At 40.3% G+C, this 19,380-nt stretch overlaps 1 protein-coding gene across 1 annotated transcript; it reads right to left on the reverse strand.

Moving 5' to 3' along the window:
* Positions 1–1,059: 1,059 nt before the first annotated feature.
* On the reverse strand, positions 1,060–17,749 carry LOC117813867 (myosin heavy chain, fast skeletal muscle-like). Its single transcript, XM_034684917.1, has 41 exons — positions 17,645–17,749; positions 12,996–13,029; positions 12,464–12,685; positions 12,247–12,390; positions 11,997–12,153; positions 11,533–11,560; positions 11,346–11,445; positions 11,149–11,241; positions 10,995–11,058; positions 10,816–10,914; positions 10,617–10,720; positions 10,357–10,495; positions 10,119–10,237; positions 8,709–8,858; positions 8,431–8,601; positions 8,050–8,350; positions 7,836–7,900; positions 7,646–7,733; positions 7,413–7,530; positions 7,206–7,329; positions 6,500–6,636; positions 6,159–6,414; positions 5,837–6,079; positions 5,577–5,753; positions 5,351–5,496; positions 5,169–5,259; positions 4,695–5,084; positions 4,457–4,583; positions 4,250–4,368; positions 3,970–4,166; positions 3,666–3,849; positions 3,401–3,566; positions 3,154–3,278; positions 2,731–3,039; positions 2,435–2,638; positions 2,225–2,350; positions 1,962–2,132; positions 1,750–1,854; positions 1,554–1,649; positions 1,297–1,428; positions 1,060–1,159 (listed from the first exon to the last, which is right to left on the reverse strand). Exons 3-41 carry the CDS (start codon positions 12,668–12,670, stop codon positions 1,139–1,141), a joined length of 5,793 nt encoding a protein of 1,930 aa, XP_034540808.1. The 5' UTR covers positions 12,671–12,685; positions 12,996–13,029; positions 17,645–17,749; the 3' UTR covers positions 1,060–1,138.
* Between the last annotated feature and the right edge of the window lie 1,631 nt (positions 17,750–19,380).

The raw sequence follows: 19,380 nt of genomic DNA on the forward strand, positions 1-19,380 counted from the left end.
CAAATCCTTAGTTGGGCTCACCCCTAGTTTACTGTTTTATTTTGTAGTTCTGAACCTTTGTGTCTCCAGTTTAGTTTTACGTCATGCCCTTGTGTGTTTCCCTCCTTTTGTGATGTGTTTCACACCTGTGTTGATTACTCAGTGTATTTAGTTATTCTGTTTCCCCTGTCCTGTGTTGGATCATTGTTCATCTTCCCTGTACCGGTACAGCGGTTTGGCATTGTTTTTCCTCGTTACTTGCCTCTTTGCGAAGTACATCCATTGTGGTTTTTCAAGTGTGTGAAGACTTAGGTGGTGATGTTGATGATGTCATACGCAGCGTCCCTACACTTAAAAGTTATTTGGACATGGATATTAACTTAATAAAATTGATCCACATATAATTAAAACAACATTAATCGTTCTGATAACTCAATAATTAATTGTTGGTTCAACTAATTAGCTGGTTTTGAGTGCTGTACCGATCATGGCTATGAGTTAGAAGTACTATTCGGGTTGACACTGTAGTTTTCATCCAAAATACCTCAAACACTGTAGGTTTACACTTAGTATATAGGCACTTCACCTGACCCTTCTCTTTTTCCTCAGGGGTAGAATGAATAAGAAGCTCTAAAACCCAGCTCTTATTAAATATTTAGCACTGAATATTGAATGCTGTTGAATGTTGAACGATATTGTTGACTTGTATTATTTGTTGTGATTAGCTGTGGCTACATTATCTTTAAAAAAAATTACAACAAAAAACTGGCACTTCTTCTGGTATTAGAGGGCAGAACCTGTGGCCAATCAACTTGAAGCACTTTGTCGCACTTACTAAGGTTTTCCCTCCAGTCTAAATTCTTGCTCGTGTTGTGCGTCGCTTTGGACAAAAACGTCTGCTAAATGAAATTGTAGAATTGCAGTATTGTAGCATATATTTGGGATGATTTTTAACCTAGAAACAAACCATACCAGTTAGCCACCGATTCTAATAGAGACTGTTAAAGTGTTTTGGAAATTATTTAAATGTACATGTGCTGCCTTCAGGCCCAAAATAAAAAAACAAACACATAGAGCAACTCAAGATCAAAGAGCATTTTATTATGGTTTATTTCACATCATATTATATGATAAGAGATAGCCCATCAGCTGGAACGCTTCACTCAGCTGCTTCTTTTCCCTGTAAAAAAGAAATAAATTAATCACTCAATTTTCACAGTACATCCCTGAATACATGTATACAAAAATTGCTTGATGAAACTTGAAATACAGGGAAACTTATCAGTTCAGTTTTTGAATTTCTAAATATAGTTTTACCTTGCCAGAGTCACGGCTCTTAACTCTCAGTTTGTTAACCTGGGACTCAGCTATGTCGGCACGCTCCTCAGCCTCCTCAAGCTCATGCTGAATCTTCCTGCTCTTGGACAGATGAGAATTGGCCTGCTCCTCCTGAAAAACGCAGAACACGACATAATGAAAATCTTTCAAAAATGTTATCGAACTTTACATAAAGAATACATTTTGTCAGGTGATTTTTGTTTGAACATGTGTTGAAACAAATTCTATGTCCTTACCGCTTCCTCAGCCTGCCTCTTGTAGGCCTTCACCTTGAGCTGCAGCTTGTCAACCAGATCCTGCAGCCTGGCAACATTCTTCTTGTCCTCCTCAGTCTGTAATAAAAACAAAATACAGATTTAGATTTTTAATCATTTCAAATTGTAAATATGTATTATTGATAAAAATGTTACATCTTAATAAAAGTGACTTTACCTGATAGGTGAGCTCCTTCACTCTCCTCTCATATTTGCGGACACCCTTAACTGCATCAGCTCCACGTCTCTGCTCACCCTCAACTTCAGTCTCCAGCTCACGCACCTTCAGAAAACAATGAAAGTACAGTAAGTAAAGTAAAATAAATCTGTTTTTAAAGAGGATTTAACCTCTTAACTCAGGTGTTAAAATTCTTAACACAACCTTCTTACCCGAGACTCAAGTTTCTGAAGCTGCTTCTTGCCTCCCTTCATGGCTAAGTTCTCAGCCTCATCCAGGCGGTGCTGCAGGTCCTTAACAGCAACCTCGAGGTTCTTCTTCATTCTCTCCAGGTGAGCGCTAGTATCCTGCTCCTTCTTCAGCTCCTCAGCCATCATAGCAGCCTAAAGATAACAGAATTTAACACTGGTGAGAAATGTTGTAGAAAGACAACTGATCATGACCAAAAATGAAGAATAAATGAAAGTACACCTACATCAGTGATGGCCTTCTTGGCCTTCTCCTCTGCATTCCTTGCTTCCTGAACAGTGTCATCCACTTCACCCTGAACCTGGACCAGGTCAGCCTCAAGCTTCTTCTTGGTGTTCAGAAGGCTTATGTTCTAAAAGCGTAGAATAAAGTGTTATTATTTCCCCAATAAAAATGGTATGAATGCAGAAAGTGGCAGAAATAAAAGAAAAGTCACCTGTGAGTGCAGAAGTCCAACACGCTCACTTGCGTCCACCAGCTCCTGCTCAGCAGTTTTGCGGCTTCTCTCTGTCTGTTCCAGACCAACTCTGAGTTCCTCAATTTCAGCCATCATGAGGCCGTTCCTGCGATCCACCATTGCAGCTTGTTCTTTGAGGTCTTCCTGGGCTCTCACAGCATCATCAAGGTGCAGTTGTGCATCCTAGTGAAAAATGTCAGGAAAATATGAAGATGACTTCTAAAATGAAAGAGAACTGATCATAAACTCTGCACAGCCTCTGTGTGCTACAGTACCTTGAGCTGTGCCTGCACATTCCTCAGCTGCTTCTGGGACTCAGCAGCCTGGCGATTGGAGTGGCTAAGCTGAATCTCCATCTCGTTCAGGTCTCCCTCCATCTTCTTCTTGATTCTCAGGGCATCATTCCTGCTCCTGACCTCAGAATCCAGAGTGCTCTGCATGGAGTCAATCACCCTCTGGCTGTTCCTCTTGATCTGCTCCATCTCCTCGTCTTTCTCTGCAAGCTTCCTGTCCACCTCACCCTTGATCTGGTTGAGCTCCAGCTGGACACGCAGGATCTTAGACTCTTCATGTTCCAGAGTTCCCTAGTGACAGAAAAGATAATTATTCATCTTAATGTTCCTACATTTGCAAAGTACCTGTCAACAGATTCAAATATTTTGAATTTTACATAAGATTTCTCAAGAAAAAAAGTATACCTCAGCCTCTTCAAGAGCAGTCTGGATCTCAGACTTCTCAGTCTCCACCTGCTTCTTGGACTTCTCCAGTTCATGGATGCTCTTGCCAGTCTCACCGATCTGTTCAGTCAGATCTGAGATCTCCTCTGCAGAGAAATGTATGTGTTTCAAAATATTAAGCCTCAAAATGTAAAATGAGCATTGAATAGAACAAAGAAATACAGCCTTTTTCAACATAGTGTGTCTGCAGTATGTAGTGAGAGCTTACGCTGCAGGTTCTTGTTTTCACGCTTCATGGTCTCCAGCTGATCCAGAGCTTCCTCGTATGAGTTCTTCATTTTGAACAGCTCAGTGCTGAGAGAACGAGCCTCCTTCTGAGCTCCCTCAAGCTCTGCCTGTGCCTCCTCGTACTTCTGTTTCCATTCTGCCAACACCTGAAGTGCAATTCATTTTCTCAGTAACTGATCAAAACAATGTTGAAATGCATCGTGGTTTCTTGGATTTCATGTAGAGCTGAAAGAAATGAACTTTACCTTGTCAAAGTTCCTCTGCTTCTTGTCAAGGTTAGCAGCCAGACCGTTAGCTCTCTCCACATCAATCATGAGGTCCTCCACCTCACTCTGGAGCCTCTGTTTGGTTTTCTCAAGAGATGCACACTTGGAATTGACAGCCTCAATCTGCTCCTCAGCCTCCTGAAGGCGCTGGGCAAGCTTTTTCCTGTGTGAAAATGGTGTGGTTGGTCTCAGTGAAAACCTTGAACTTACAAACACTGACAATATTTGTACATATAAAAATTATTCAAATTTTTGTTCATGTGTTGTATGAAAATTAACTCACTTGGCTTCCTCAAGCTCCTCAGTGCGCTGGATAGCATCAGTTTCATACTTGGATCTCCACTGAGCCACCTCACTGTTGGCCTTGGACATTCCACGCTGCAGCTCAGCCTTTGCCTCCTGCTCCTCCTCAAACTGCTCCCTCAGCAGGTCACAGTCATGGCGGGCCGATTGCACTCCATGAGCAAGAGCATTCTTGGCCTAATGTAAAAAATGAAATTCTGTGTGAAAAATGTTGAAAAACACACATTAAATGTTATCATAACAAAGTCGAATGTTCTTACCTTAACCTCCTCCTCAACCTGTCTCTTCAGCTCCTCAATCTGCTGAGTGAAGGCCTGTTTGCCCCTGGTCAGTTGGGAGACAAGAGCCTCTTTCTCTTCAATTTGACGGCTGAACTCACCTTGTTAGAAAGATGTGTTGAAATATTAGTTTGTGATACCCTTTTACAACAATTGAAAAAAGATCTTTCAATTAAAATTTGTAGATACCATTTTCTGTCAGGAGACGTGCTTTCTGTGCACTCATGTCATTGTTTTGACGGACATTTTCATCATTCTTGGTCTTCAGTTCACTGAATTGGTCCTCAAGGGTACGGCACATCTTTTCAAGATTTCCCTAATGAGAATAAGAGAGATTAAAGTATTGATCAGATTTTCTTTTAATACATATGAGACTGTTCAATGTACTCACTTTTGGCATTAAAATAATGTTTAATATATGTTGTACCTTTGCTTTTGCTACAGCCTCCATGTTGCTGGAGAGATCATCAATCTCCATCTTGTATTCGCTCTTTTCCTTCTCAAGCTTCTGCTTGACACGCTGGAGGTTATCAATCTGCTCTCCCAGCTCAGCAACGCTGTCGGCCTGTTTCTTGCGAAGAGCTGAAGCTGTGGCTTCATGCTGCAGAGTGGACTCCTCAAGATCACGACGGAGCTTCTGGAACTCAGCTTCACGCTTCTTGTTCATCTCAATCTGAGCAGCAGTGGCACCGCCAGCCTCCTCCAGCCTCTCACTGATCTCCTCAAGTTCCCTGGAGAGGTCAGCTCTCTGCTTCTCAACTTTGGCACGAGCAGCCCGCTCAGCCTCAATCTCCTCCTCCAGTTCCTCAATACGGGCCTGTTAAATGGAGGCATGTTGTCTTTCAGTATACTTTAACTGAACTTAAAAATGAATGTATTTTCTTTCAACACAATATGTCACCTGAAGCTCCTTGATCTTCTTCTGAAGCTGAGCACCCATTGACTGCTCATCCTCAATCTTGCTGAGGAGCTGGCTGATCTCAAAGTCCTTCCTGTGGGGATTACACAAGATCAATTTAAGAGCTTGTGTGTTGGCTATAATCTTTTAGTATTATTTTTGGTAGAATTGAAAGACAATTTTACTTTTTAATTTTCTCATCAGACTGCTGCTTTTCATTCTCAAGATCCATGATGGATTCCTGAGCCAGTTTCAGATCACCCTCAAGCTTCCTCTTGGCTCTCTCAAGGTCCATACGCAGCTTCTTCTCTTGCTCCAGAGAACCCTCAAGCTAAACAGTAGTATACGTTTTGAATGACGAGGCTCATCACCCATGTTAATTTGCAAAGCTGAGTGACTATTAAAACTTACATCATCCACTTGCTGCTCAAGCTTTGTCTTGGCCTTGGTCAGAGTGTTGACTTTGTCTTCCTCAGCCTGCAGATCATCAAGAGTCTGCTGATGAGACTCCTGAAGGGCTTTCTTTTCCTTGGTCAGCTTAGCAATGCTCTCATCCTGAGAGGCCATCTCTTCAGTCAGGTTCTTCACCTAGATTTGTAAGCAAAACATTGTTTATATGTGGTAATCTCTGGATTTTAGTTTAAGTGTAAGATATTTAGTTGTTCCCAAACCTTGTTCTCAGTGGCATGTTTCTCCTTCTCCACTTTGGCCAAGGTAAGCTCCAGGTCATCAATGTCCTTCTTGAGCTCAGAGCATTCATCCTCCAGCTTTCTCTTCTTGGCAGTGAGCTCAGCATTGATTTCCTCCTCATCCTCCAGTCTCTCAGTTGTCTCTTTGAGTTTGGCCTCCATCTGAATCTTACTTTTGATAAGTCCCTCACATCTCTCCTCAGCATCTGACAGATTCTCTCCTTCCTGGTTTGCAATGGAAAAAGGTTGTTTGCAGATCCACATTATGCTAACAGAAGGAGACAGAATATAAATGTATACTTACTGATGCGACTTGCAGCTGCAGGTCATTCTTCTCCTGCACGAGGGACACCATCTTCTCCTCCAGTTCCTTCTTTTTGGCCAGGGCAGTAGCCAGGTCTGTCTTCATCTTGTCATAGTTCTCCTTCATCTGACTCAGCTCCTTCTCAGTTTCAGCACTCTTCAGCAGAGGCTTGATCTTGTAGTACACCTTCATCCATGGCCAGTGTTTGACATTCATGAATGAGCGGATGTTGTACTGGATGGTATAGATGGCTTCTCTGTGGACAAGAAACAGCTGTTATGGACAATGTAGTTTTTTTACTTTTCCTTAATTTTATTTAGTAAAATCTGTTTTCAACATGCCTCCTCTCCATCATCTTAACAAACTCCTTCCTCATGACGTAACCACGGCACAAAGCTTGAGTCATGGTGACCAAAGATGCCAGTTTTTCATCTCTCATCTCCTCAAGGACACCCAGGAGACCAGCCTTGAAGAACACCTGAATAAAAAGAAAACAGTAGTTTATGGTTCATTTTGCATCATTCACTACTCTAACACCATAGATGGTACTTTAGGACCAGGAAAGTGTGCACCCCATTCAATATGAATCTCTCACATGTAAAAAAGAATTCTTTGGAGAATATTTTTCAATTAGCCAGAGATTAAGTTTCTTTAAAAATTTCATACTGTATATAACCAAGACATGTGTGCCACATGGCCAGTGGCAGTTATGCTTAAGAAAACTTAGACACATGTAGGAGCAGTAGCAGTAGTGAATTGTTGACAAATTTCACTGGGGAGAGACTTGTGACAGTGAAGTTATTGTGATTTAACAGGCAAACGTTCTTATATGTTCTGGAGCATTAGTAGTGGCCACATGGGTGTGCTGTTTGGCCTCATCTACTTATTTTAACTTGTTCCTTGGCCCATGGCCTCAAACTCCATCACAATGTCTTCTAACTTGGAGATGTGATTTTTAATTAAGATTGAAAGCAAAATAAATTGCAATGTACATATACCCTCCTTGGTGACTACAATTAAGTTAATGAATGCAAGAAGGGTGCTTACCTTGGTGTGTCCAAATCTGTACTCATCATGGTTGACATCAATTGATCCAAGCAGCTTCTCTGAAGCCTTCTTGTTATCAATGAACTGGCCCTCAGGGATGACACTGGCATTCAGCACTTTGTATCTTTAAAGAGGGAGTTCATTATCAGTGTGAGAATTGTCTTTGTATCCCCTGCATTCAATTTCCATTCATATTTCAATTGATACCTCTGCTTGAAGTCAGCATAGACGATTCTGCTTGGGAAACCTTTTCTGCAGATTCTGATACCCTCCAGCACACCATTACACCTGAGCTGGTGGATGACCAGGAAGTTCTCCATCAGACCTGTTAAAAAAATGTATAATAGCAAATATTGTGTTAAATGTTTGACACAAAATGAAATAACAATCTATCCAAACTATTCCTCAAATAATCTATTTAGATTTTCTTTTCCATGTACCTGGAGTCTTTGACTCATTTGGAATCAGGCAGCGCACAAAGTGAGGGTGGGTGCTCCTCAAGTTAGTCATCAGCTTGCCCAAGTTCTCCTGTGGATCCAAAGTGTTAACTCGTCATGAGATATATCAGTGTGAGTTTGCTTGTCATCTGAAAAATTATTGAATATCCAATTTTGTAATGGGAAACCTTACCCTGAACTGTGAAGACACAGTCTGCATAGAACCACCCTTCTTCTTGCCTCCCTTCTTTCCAGTCTCTGTTGACAATCAAGAAAATACTGTCAGAACTAGTAAAACAGTTCATGTAAATCCATGCTAAAGTTTGTTCAAAATCAACAAGCAAAACACAACTTGACATAAACCCAAATAATGTGTTATATATATATCTATGTTGTCACAATCGTACCCTCAACAACAGTAGGATAGATAACAGGCATCAGTTTGACTGAGGACTTCTGGTACAGCTGAATGACAGACTCATTCAGTGGATCCTTGTTCTTGTCCAGCCAGCCACCGATATTGTAGTCCACGGTACCAGCATAATGTACCAGGGAGAAGTGGGCCTCAGCCTTGCCCTTGGTGGGCTTGGGCTTCTCAAATGCTTTGTTTTTGCCAAGATGCTGGTCATACAGCTTGTTTTTGAAGGATGTGTCTGTTGCCTTGGGGAACATGCACTCCTCTTCAAGGATGGAGAAGATGCCCATGGGCTTGAAAAAAAAGAAGTATATTATTAAAGGGAACAATAAGTAAAACTCAGAGTTACATAGTCACCAAATGTAATCATTACCTTCTCAATAAGCTCAATGCAGGCAGCCAAGTCCATACCAAAGTCAATGAACTCCCAGACAATACCCTCCTTCTTGTACTCCTCTTGCTCCAGAACGAACATGGTGTGGTTGAAGAACTGTTGCAGTTTCTCATTAGTGAAGTTGATGCACAACTGCTCCAAGGTGTTGAACTGTGAGCAGAGAGATACATCAGTTGTTATCTCAAAAACACAGGGAATGATTGTGTTATGAAAGGTCACGAAAGGAAAGCCAATAAAAACTAAAATATGAAGCTTACATCAAAGATTTCAAAGCCAGCAATATCCAGCACACCAATGAAGAACTGCCTTGCTTGTTTAGTATCCAACATCTGGTTAATACGGATAACCATCCACAAGAACATCCTCTCATAGATAGACTTGGCAAGGGCAGTCACTGAGTTCCCGACCTGAATAAAAAAACAGGTATTATATGATTTTAGTCAGTCAAGCATTTCATTTAAAATACCAAGTTATTAGTTTTTTGAACTTTTGTTTGAGATGAATGACACCAAAGATCTTAAATAAAAACTACATCCCAAATAGTACTCAAGATATACTACAACATACGTTTCACGTTTCATGTCTTAAACCCATAAAAAACACTATTACATCGAATTCCTTGTTTTAGTAAAACACAAAAAAACAAATGTATTACCATAATATTTAATTAGAACTAAAGTGACCCTATTTTTTTTTTTTTATAGATATTAGTGGTGCAACGGATCATCGTTGATCCGTGATCCGTACGGATGCCTCTCCACGGTTCGGCACGGACGTGGTCCGCGGATCGGTTGATGAAAAAAGTTGCGCGTGTTCACGTGATGACCGTATGTTCAATCCACTCTCACTCGTCAAGCGCAGCGGTAGTCATGGTAAGTGAAGGAGCAGAGGAACTTGAAAAACCTCCTGCATCTCTTAAGTCACATGTATGGGAGCATTTTGGTTTCCCTGTGAAATACAGTGAATGCTGAATGTGATTAAGCCACGTTATGAAACTCCGTTGCGCACCCACTAGACCAGAGGCCGTCAATACGCGGCCCGTGGGCCGCATCCGGCCGCCTATTTATGGCCCCCGAACTGTTATCCCTTCACTCTGTGTTTTGGTCGGGTCACCGTGTGTTTACCGGGACTTGTCTCCATGTCAGATACGCAGACAGGCTGTTACTGGGTCACTTAAAGTCCACTGCTGCGAGTGCAATTTTTAACTTTCACTTTCGTTTCTGGAGCAGTTCACATATTGGCACTTTGCCAGCTGTAGGACCCTAGAATGCACGAAAACTGTGTGTTCGTAGTTTGCAGCTCAAAAAAAAGTGGACGGTGAAAATCAGCAAATGAAAGTAGAATGGAGTGAAACTTCTGAAGTTCCTCTGCTCCTTCACTTGCCATGCCATGAAATGCAGTGAATGAGGCAGGACTGGGCCCACAGATGGGGTGCTTTGCACAAGCAGTACATTTTGAGTTGAATCTTGTTTTTATTTAATGGGCAAAAGTTTACAAGGGTTTTACAAATAAATGGAGGACAAAGTTATATTTGTCTTGTCTTCTTTTTTTTTTTTTTTGCTGGTCCGAAAAATGATCCGATCCGTGACTCAAAACCGTGATCCGATCCGAACCGTGAGTTGTTTGATCCGTTGCACCCCTAATAGATATTGATATTTCATGGTTACCTGAGGTACAGTCTGTCCCTTGGTGACAAACTCATTTCCGACCTTCACTCTGGGATAGCACAGAGCCTTAAGCATATCAGCAGAGTTGAGACCCAGCAAGTAGGCAACCTTGTCAGCATCTGACAGAAATTAAATGACTTTAAGTTTGTACAGACAGCATGTGATAACGTCAGTCATGATAGAGGACAAGCTAGTCTAAAAGAACATTTTGCAAGCATTAATTAACATAGAAACTCACCCTCTGTGCCATCAGGCTCAGCCTGCTCCTCACGCTGCTTCTGCTTGAACTTCATGTTGCCATGGTGGAGCACAGCACCGGTCAACTTGTAGATGCCCATCTTCTCCTCATTAGTGAAGCCCAGGATATCAATAGCATTCTGTGTTTGAAAGAAGTGTAAAAAGAAATGTTAACTTTCTGGAAATTTAGTAAAGGGCAATTTTGGTATTGCAAACATTCACAGAAATACATGTTAACATTTTGTAGTCACAGTCACGCACATCAGTGGCTTCCAGCTCAACTTTGTCATCAATGCTGTTCACAGTGATCTGACCCATGCTGCACATGGGGAAGTCATAGGGGTTGGATGAGATGAGTGCCATTTCTGGAAAACAAAGAAAAGGGTGGAGAGCTCAAAACATAGTTGTATATGAAACTGAGGAGTAACACAGGGGTATTTGAGTTAAGGTTTGTGTATACCAATCAGCTCAGGTTTGTGGTTGGTCATCATCTGGAAGAAGATGTGGTAGCCTCTTTCATCAGGAAGCTGGAATGTCACTCTAGACTTCTCCAGCAGATCTACAAATGTTGTTCATAAGTCAAATCCTGGCAAAATTTTTGTCCTTGGTTTTTGGATGTATCACAGGATTTGTACTTACATGTCTCAATATCAGCACTAGCCAGTTTGCCAGTTGTGCCGAAATGGATTCTGATGAATTTACCCTGTTTGGGAAAAAGAAAGTTTTGACATTCATGAACATGGGCAATGTTTCACTAGACCTCTCTGATTTGCAAAAATCCCTCCATACTTACAAAACGAGATGAGTTGTCATTTCTCACAGTTTTGGCATTACCATAGGCCTCCAGCAGGGGATTGGCTGCAATAATCTGATCCTCAAGTGAACCCTATAATGAAGATTTAGAAGGGATATCAGTTTTGTTTTTTTCTTTTCTTTGAACCATATGAAAGAATACTGAATTGTAACCATTAAACATGTTGATACTCCCACCTTTGATGTATCCCTCTTCTTGTCTCCACCAACTGAGATTGTTGCAAAGTACTGAATGACACGCTTGGTGTTCACAGTCTTTCCAGCACCAGATTCTCCACTAGGTATAGAAAAAGACTTGTAAAGACTTGTTCATTTTCTTTGTCAAGATATAGAACTAAAAAATATCAACAAATATGAAACTTACGTGATCAAGACAGACTGGTTCTCCCTATCTGTTGAATGAAAAAACAACAAAGTTATCCACCATGGGGTCCAGAGCCTTCAGCCGGTCTGCCCCCCGCCTCTGGAACTCCCTCCCACCAGACATCGGTAACATCAACTCTCTTTCCATTTTCAAATTGCATCTCAAAACACATCTTTTTTAAATTGTCATATTCACTTTGATTACACCTCTTCACTGCACTGATTGTATCCTGTTAAAGTTATATGTATTTATTAATTACGCTGTATCGTGCCATGTTGATTTTATCTGCCTAATTCTGCCCTGTAATCTGACCTTGTGTGCTAAGAAAGGCGCCTTCAAATAAAATGCATTATTATTATTATTATTTGTATTTAAAAAAATTTTTTCATCATTATTATTATTATTATTTATTACGTTTTTCTTGCAGCAGAAATATAATATTTGATAAATTGTGCATGTCTTACCAGTAAGCATGAACTGATAAGCGTTGTCAGAGACGGAGAAGATGTGGGGTGGAGCCTCCATACGCTTCTTGCCTCTGTAGGCATTGACAACTTCAGAGTCGTACACTGGGAGCCATTTGTAGGGATTCACAGTGGCACAGAACAATCCAGAGTAGGTCTGAAAGGGGTCAAAAGGATCCAAAAATGACCTTGATGTTTCCTACATGTGAATCAAACTGAAAACAAATTGTCATAGAGCTCATTTTCTTACGTAGATCATCCATGCTGCATAACGCTCTTTGAGGTTATAAAGCACAGAGGCTTCATTGAGGTGGGTCATCATGGCCATGTCCTCAATTTTGTCGTACTTTGGAGGGTTCATTGGAGAGACGTCATCTTCCTTGACTGTTTTCTCCTGGAACAAGAAAATTGTCAAATGATAACTGGTCAACTGAGGAAGAATTTGACTTTGACTTAAAGATACCAACCTCCTGAGTGTCCAGGACTTTGACGACAACTTTGCCACCATCCTTACTTATGATTGTTCCCTTCAAGTACAGCTCTTTGACATCAGTCACATAGCAGGCAGCCTTGGCATCAAACGGTTTGCTTTGAGCCTCAATTCTCTCCCTCTCCGGCTTACGGAGGTAAATGGCAGCTTTGCCGTAAGCGGCCATCTCTGCGTCTGTACTCATGGCGGCGGTTTGCTTCTATAGAGGAATTACCAAAAAGAGAAAAATATCTTTAACTTGTATCAGCCTACAGAGCTCATTATAACCAAGTTCACGAAATAGATATCACTGTTAAATAAATGGAATTCCTTGAAAAGCAAAAAATATCCACATTGAAACCATGTTCCAACATTCTTACATTAAGTTTTTAAATGTCATTACAGAATAAGCTGGTAAATGAAACAAAGTCTAACATTGTTTTATTCATCCAGATCTTTGTATGAACAACTTTGGTCATTAAATGCAATATCTGTACAGAGAAAATAATGAAATTCCAAGTTTTTCTTACCTGACCCCCTCTCTTTGTGTCTTATTCACCAATCCTGTTTGAAGAAATTTGTTAAATTTGTTAGGGTAGGTGTGAAATCATAGATTCACCAAATACTGCCTTCGACTGAACTTTTATCATGTCAAAACATTGTAAATTTGTCTGATGCATTGAAGAACGCAGCCTTACCACAAGCAGGAACCCACAGATCTTCTGAGACTCATTTTCCCTGAGGCCTACTTATATTGTATGGGGTTTGCTGACACATCTAAAGTTAAATGTGGATTGATTTCCAAATGTGGTATGGTAATGTCAGATCTAGTGTTTCAGTTATTCTGGCAAGCAATAATATTTTTTATTTGATCCTTAGTTCTATTCAGGTTTACTTTGAGCTCTCGACCATCTGGTATGTTTAAAAGAAATTAGCAGATTAAAAAATATCTGCTGTTTTTGGTTTTGATTCAATTAGGTACAATATTTAGAAAATCAAGTTTGCCTAGTTCCAAAATGTAATCTACAAATATTTTATTGTCTTTTATTTTTGCACAGTCAACTGCTCTATGGATATAGTTGGTAGTAGGTTATTATTTTCTAAATGGCATCCACATCCCTTAAAATAATTCATCATAACTAATACTGAATTGAAATAGATACCTCTGGTTACAACTTTAGGACCCCAGCAGCACATCAAATTCTGTTATGAAAGCCATGTCTGAGTTTCATTTCTTATTGGTTCCATCTGTGCAACCAGGAAATAAAATCACATTTTATTTAATAAAAGTAATCATTTCTTTGAGTTTTGAACAAGCCTTAATTTGATTTTTGTTCTTTTCTGTAGAGACAAGACACTTAAGAGAATAGGCTGACGAGCATATTGTAATGCATATTTGAAACAGCTGGAAGCACTTCACTTGAATATATTTCAATGTTAATCTTAGAATTTTCAAAACCTCGATCCAATGCGATGCTCAGACTAAAATCATATAGGATTATAGGATTTTATAGCACTATACTTTGTCAAAATGAATAGAAAACCAGTTCACACTGATAAGTAACATTTTTAATAATAATTAAAAAAAATGAAAGTCTGAATATATGGAATGAAGTCTGAATATACTGAATGAAACTCGATATATATGAAATGAAGTCTGAATATATGGAATGAAACTCGATATATATGGAATGCAATTCTGAATATTGAATGAAACTCGATATATATGGAATGAAGTCTGAATATATTGAATGAAGTCTGAATATATGGAATGAAGTTTGAATATATGGGATGAAACTCGATATATATGGAATGAAGTCTGAATATATTGAATGAAACTCGATATATGGAATGAAGTCTGAATATATTGAATGAAACTCGATATATGGAATGAAGTCTTAATATATGGAATGAAACTCGGTATATATGGAATGAAGTCTGAATATATTGAATGAAGTCTGAATATATGGAATGAAGTCTGAATATATGGAAAGGAAACTCGATATATATGGAATGAAACTCGATATATATGGAATGCAATTCTGAATATTGAATGAAACTCAATATATATGGAATGAAGTCTGAATATATTGAATGAAACTCGATATATGGAATGAAGTCTGAATATATTGAATGAAGTCTGAATATATGGAATGAAGTTTGAATATATGGGATGAAACTCGATATATATGGAATGAAGTCTGAATATATTGAATGAAACTCGATATATGGAATGAAGTCTGAATATATTGAATGAAACTCGATATATGGAATGAAGTCTTAATATATGGAATGAAACTCGGTATATATGGAATGAAGTCTGAATATATTGAATGAAGTCTGAATATATGGAATGAAGTCTGAATATATGGAAAGGAAACTCGATATATATGGAATGAAACTCGATATATATGGAATGCAATTCTGAATATTGAATGAAACTCAATATATATGGAATGAAGTCTGAATATATTGAATGAAACTCGATATATGGAATGAAGTCTGAATATATTGAATGAAGTCTGAATATATGGAATGAAGTCTGAATATATTGAATGAAACTCGATATATGGAATGAAGTCTTAATATATGGAATGAAACTCGGTATATATGGAATGAAGTCTGAATATATTGAATGAAACTCGATATATATGGAATGAAGTCTGAATATATGGAATGAAACTCGATACATATGGAATGAAATTCAATATATATGGAATGAAGTCTGAATATATGGAATGAAACTCGATATATATGGAATGAAACTCGATATATATGGAATGAAACTTGATATATATGGAATGAAACTCGATATATATGGAATGAAGTCTGAATATATTGAATGAAACTCAATATATGGAATGAAGTCTTAATATATGGAATGAAACTCGATATATATGGAATGCCTGCCTGCCTGCCTGCCTGCGTGTGTGTGTGTGTGTGTGTGTGTGTGTGTGTGTGTGCAGTAAAGTTTCATGCAATATATTCAGACTTCATTCCATATATTATTTCCTGAACGGCTTGTCATATATATATATATATTAGGGGTGCAACAATACTCAAAATCCACGGTTCAGTTCGGTATGTTTTTGTCACGGTTCGATATGTTTTCGATACAGAAAAAGAGAAATTTCCATAACTTTTTTTTTTTCCTTGTAGTTTATTGAAATTTCCAACATTTGTTTCAGCTCAAAAGCAGTTTTTAAATTAAATTAGATGTATCAGGGGCAGCTATACCTGACACACTGCCTGCACGCGCATCTGCCGTGCGAGATAGAAAGCAGAGGAGAATTGTAAACGCGCGACCATGTAGAGACAGAAATGACATCCTGTCATGTAAATAAGATAAATAACATAAGGATATTTAGGCTGTTACATAAATGAACAAGGTATAGACCTGATCTATGAGAGAGGGAACCTTAAATCACTTCTGCTTTGACTTCCAAGGAGGGGCGGGACCCGACGGGTGCGCCCCCGATGTAACGGCAGGAAAACACTGTCCGGTATCAGGCGGAAGTCTACAGAGCATGCAGTATAAGACCACAAGTAATGCATAAACGCACTTTAAAAACATATCATCCAGACTAGCATCACTAGAGCAGCCATTCTCAACCCTGGGGTCCCGACACCAATGGGGTTCGCGAGATGATTTCTGGGGGTCGCCAAATAATTTTCGAAAAATATATCTAATATTATATTACAGAATTTCAGTCAGGGAGCTGTTCTAGTTGCTTTGTGCTTCATTACTTTTTCAAAATGCATTGTATCAACTAAATTTGTATGAATTGACCTGTGCGCGTGAGATCATGCTCCGTGACCCACGGCGGGAAAAAAGACAAAGAAAAACAAACCATTAACCTCGCGCTACATTTTGCAACAAGTTTGCTAGCTTTCTGATGCTGTAAAATGGAGCGATGGCTGAAGAGAAAAAGTGTTCCAGCTCGAGACTTGGGTCAGCAGCAGGGGTCTCAGAGTCAGTCACCAGACAGTCTGACAGCAGGACCACCCCCTGAGAAACGGAAGGCACTGGGGCCGACACCGGCAAGAACTAAGGAGCCAAAAAACGGTGGTCAGTGACTATGCTACAGTCCCAGCTAAGGCCCTGGCAGCTTCATATGAGGTGGCATATTTGGTGGCTCAATCGAAAAAGGCTCACACGATCGCGGAGAGTCTCATCCGCCCCGCAGCCGTAGCGATGACAAGAGCATTGCATGGAGAGAAAATATCTAACACTCTTTTAACCATTCCCCTTTCAAATGACACTGTGGCACGCCGCATTCAGGACATGGCTAATGACATTAAAGATCAACTCATTGACAGAGTGAAGAAGAGCGGAAGATTTTCTTTGCAAATTGATTAAAGTACAGATGTGTCCGGAGATGCGCAGCTGCTGGCCTTTGTGAGGTACAGCTACGAAGGCAAAATGCATGAGGATATGTTATTTTGCTCATCAATGGAGGGAACATGTACTGGACGGGACATTTTCAACAAGCTCGACAGTAACATCCAAAAAGAGGGGCTGAGTTGGGGGAGCTGTGTCTCTGTGTGCACAGATGGAGCTGGAGCTATGCAGGGGGCAAGAAAAGATTTAAGGGCCTGCGTGTTGGAGGTAGCGCCCCATGTGAAATTTCTGCACTGCATGATCCACAGAGAAGCACTTGCTGGCCGGTGTCTCGGGCCAGAGCTTCGTGATGTTCTCCAAACATCAGTTCAGATTGTTAATTTTATTAAATCTCGGCCACTGCAAAGCAGACTCTTTGCCACACTCTGTCATGAAATGGGATCAGATCACGAAGAACTGCTGTTTCACACAGAGGTCAGGTGGCTTTCTCATGGTAAAGTTTTAACGAGACTCTTTGAACTGCGTGAAGAAGTCCGCATATTTTTATCAGACTGTGGTTCTCCCCTCGCTGACCATCTGACTGACCCAGAGTGGGTTGCAAGCCTTGCATATTTGGCTAGCATTTTTGACAAACTTAACTGCTTAAACTTGTCCCTACAAGGCCCAAACACAAATGTCCTTATTCTCTCTGATAGGGTCACAGCATTTAAGAGAAAGCTGGAGCGGTGGGCTGTGCGAGTGGAAGGGGGTAGTGTTGAAATGTTCCCTGAGCTTGATGACTATATGGACAGTCACGACATAACCATGCAAACTATGCAAGGAATTATTGCCACTCACCTCAGGAGCCTGCTTGAAAGTTTCACTAAATACTTCCCAAACGATGACACGCCAGAGAAGTACGACTGGATACGCCAGCCTTTCACCACCTCCACCGCGCATCACCTGCCATCAGAGCTGCAGGACGCGCTCTTGGATCTCTCCTCTGACCGCACATTACAGACTGCTTTTTCAGCATGCACACTGGAAGAGTTCTGGTTGTCAGTAGCTACAGAATAGGCAGCTTTGTCAAAAGCTGCAACCGATGTACTGTTGCCATTTGCATCCACATATCTGTGCGAAAAGAGCTTCTCTGCACTGACATGCATGAAAAACAAATACAGATCACGACTCCTCAGAGTTGAGAGTGATCGCGGACACCAGTGCATGTTAAATTGGGGGTCGCGACTCAAAAAGGTTGAGAACCGCTGCACTAGAGGACCACGGAACAACTCTGCTCTGCAACCAAAGCGGATCACTCGTGCTTCCCTCTCGTGCGGGCGCGCGCGAGCTCACACACACATACGTGTGCCAGTCACAAAAAAGAGCCATGCCATATCTCCTATGGAGAAACTCCTTGCAACACTGCATTTTCTTGCATCTGGATCATTACAGCGCACCGGCGTCTCCCAATGTCCACCCGTGGCATAATGAACGAGAATGAGTGTCCCAGCGGAGCGCGCCCAACATTGGACACAGCTCTCACCTCCTGATCAGTGGCCTGTAACCCATCCGTCTGATTTCTTTGCAGATAATGAAATCACAATTTTTTCCATTCTATATTCAATGAGACACACAGAGCAAATTCATTTTTAACTATTTAAATGTGTCCAATATTAGAAATGTGCTGAGATTTTATTAAGGGAAAGTTTTTCCTTTTTTTTTTTTCTGCAGATATCTTGCCATCTTCTTTTTATTTCATCAGCAGATGTTCTGTTTTTTCTCACAGCATTCACCTTTTCACATATGGCCTCCCAAATCGCGTTTCTTGTTGCAACGCTGAGATGTCTCTGCTGGAGTTCACTGATGTGTTTATTTGCCTCTTCCACCAAAACCTCCAACTCCATGGCTTCAAACTTCATTTTTAGTTTGCGGCCACTCTGCTCTCAAACTCTCCATGGTGACAGCCGGTAGCACACGCAAAATCCTCATTAATATAGGGCGGTCCGCACCACTTTTGCACTTGTTAACATTTGCACACGCAGTCATGGTAGATCACCCGCAACACGCCCAGAAATAGCACGTGCAGTGTTTTAGTTTGCATTTTGATAAAATCTAAAATTAAGCATGAAAGGGACATTGGGTGATTCTGGAGTTAAATTTCCACATCTCTCATAATTGTCCGTTGCCTTTAAAGACAGCTTTTAAGCAAATTTGAGTCTTTACTTGGTCAAATTGTCGTGCATGCTCAATCTTCTTTTTTATTGAAGGAAACTTGTGATGTACCTTTTTCTACTCTTCAAATACTTTTCAACTTCACCTGATGAACACAAAAAGTTATAGTGTCTGTCTTGATGAACTCTCTGGGAGATTGTTTCTCGCTAACGATGATGGAACTTTTTTTTTTTTTAACCATTTATCTATGATTTGGTTTACACTAGGTAGTTTTTCATCCTAAATACCTCAAACACTGTAGGTTTACACCTAGTATGTATTTTGGATAAGATTTAACCTAAAAACAAACCATACCAGTTAGCCACCAATTCTAATGGAGACTGTTAAAGTGTTTTGGAAATTATTTAAATATACATGTGCTT

This window comes from Notolabrus celidotus, chromosome 6 (genome assembly GCF_009762535.1).
Source record: "Notolabrus celidotus isolate fNotCel1 chromosome 6, fNotCel1.pri, whole genome shotgun sequence".
Taxonomy (NCBI): domain Eukaryota; kingdom Metazoa; phylum Chordata; class Actinopteri; order Labriformes; family Labridae; genus Notolabrus; species Notolabrus celidotus.

Coding starts and splice junctions, on each gene's coding strand:
- LOC117813867 (XM_034684917.1), bottom strand. CDS start 12,670: ATGAGTACAGACGCAGAGATGGCCGCTTACGGCAAAGCTGCCATTTAC. Junction 7,734..7,835: donor CTGTGTCTTCACAGTTCAGG/GTAAGGTTTCCC, acceptor TTGGATCCACAG/GAGAACTTGGGCAAGCTGAT. Junction 1,160..1,296: donor AGAGCCGTGACTCTGGCAAG/GTAAAACTATAT, acceptor TCTTTTTTACAG/GGAAAAGAAGCAGCTGAGTG.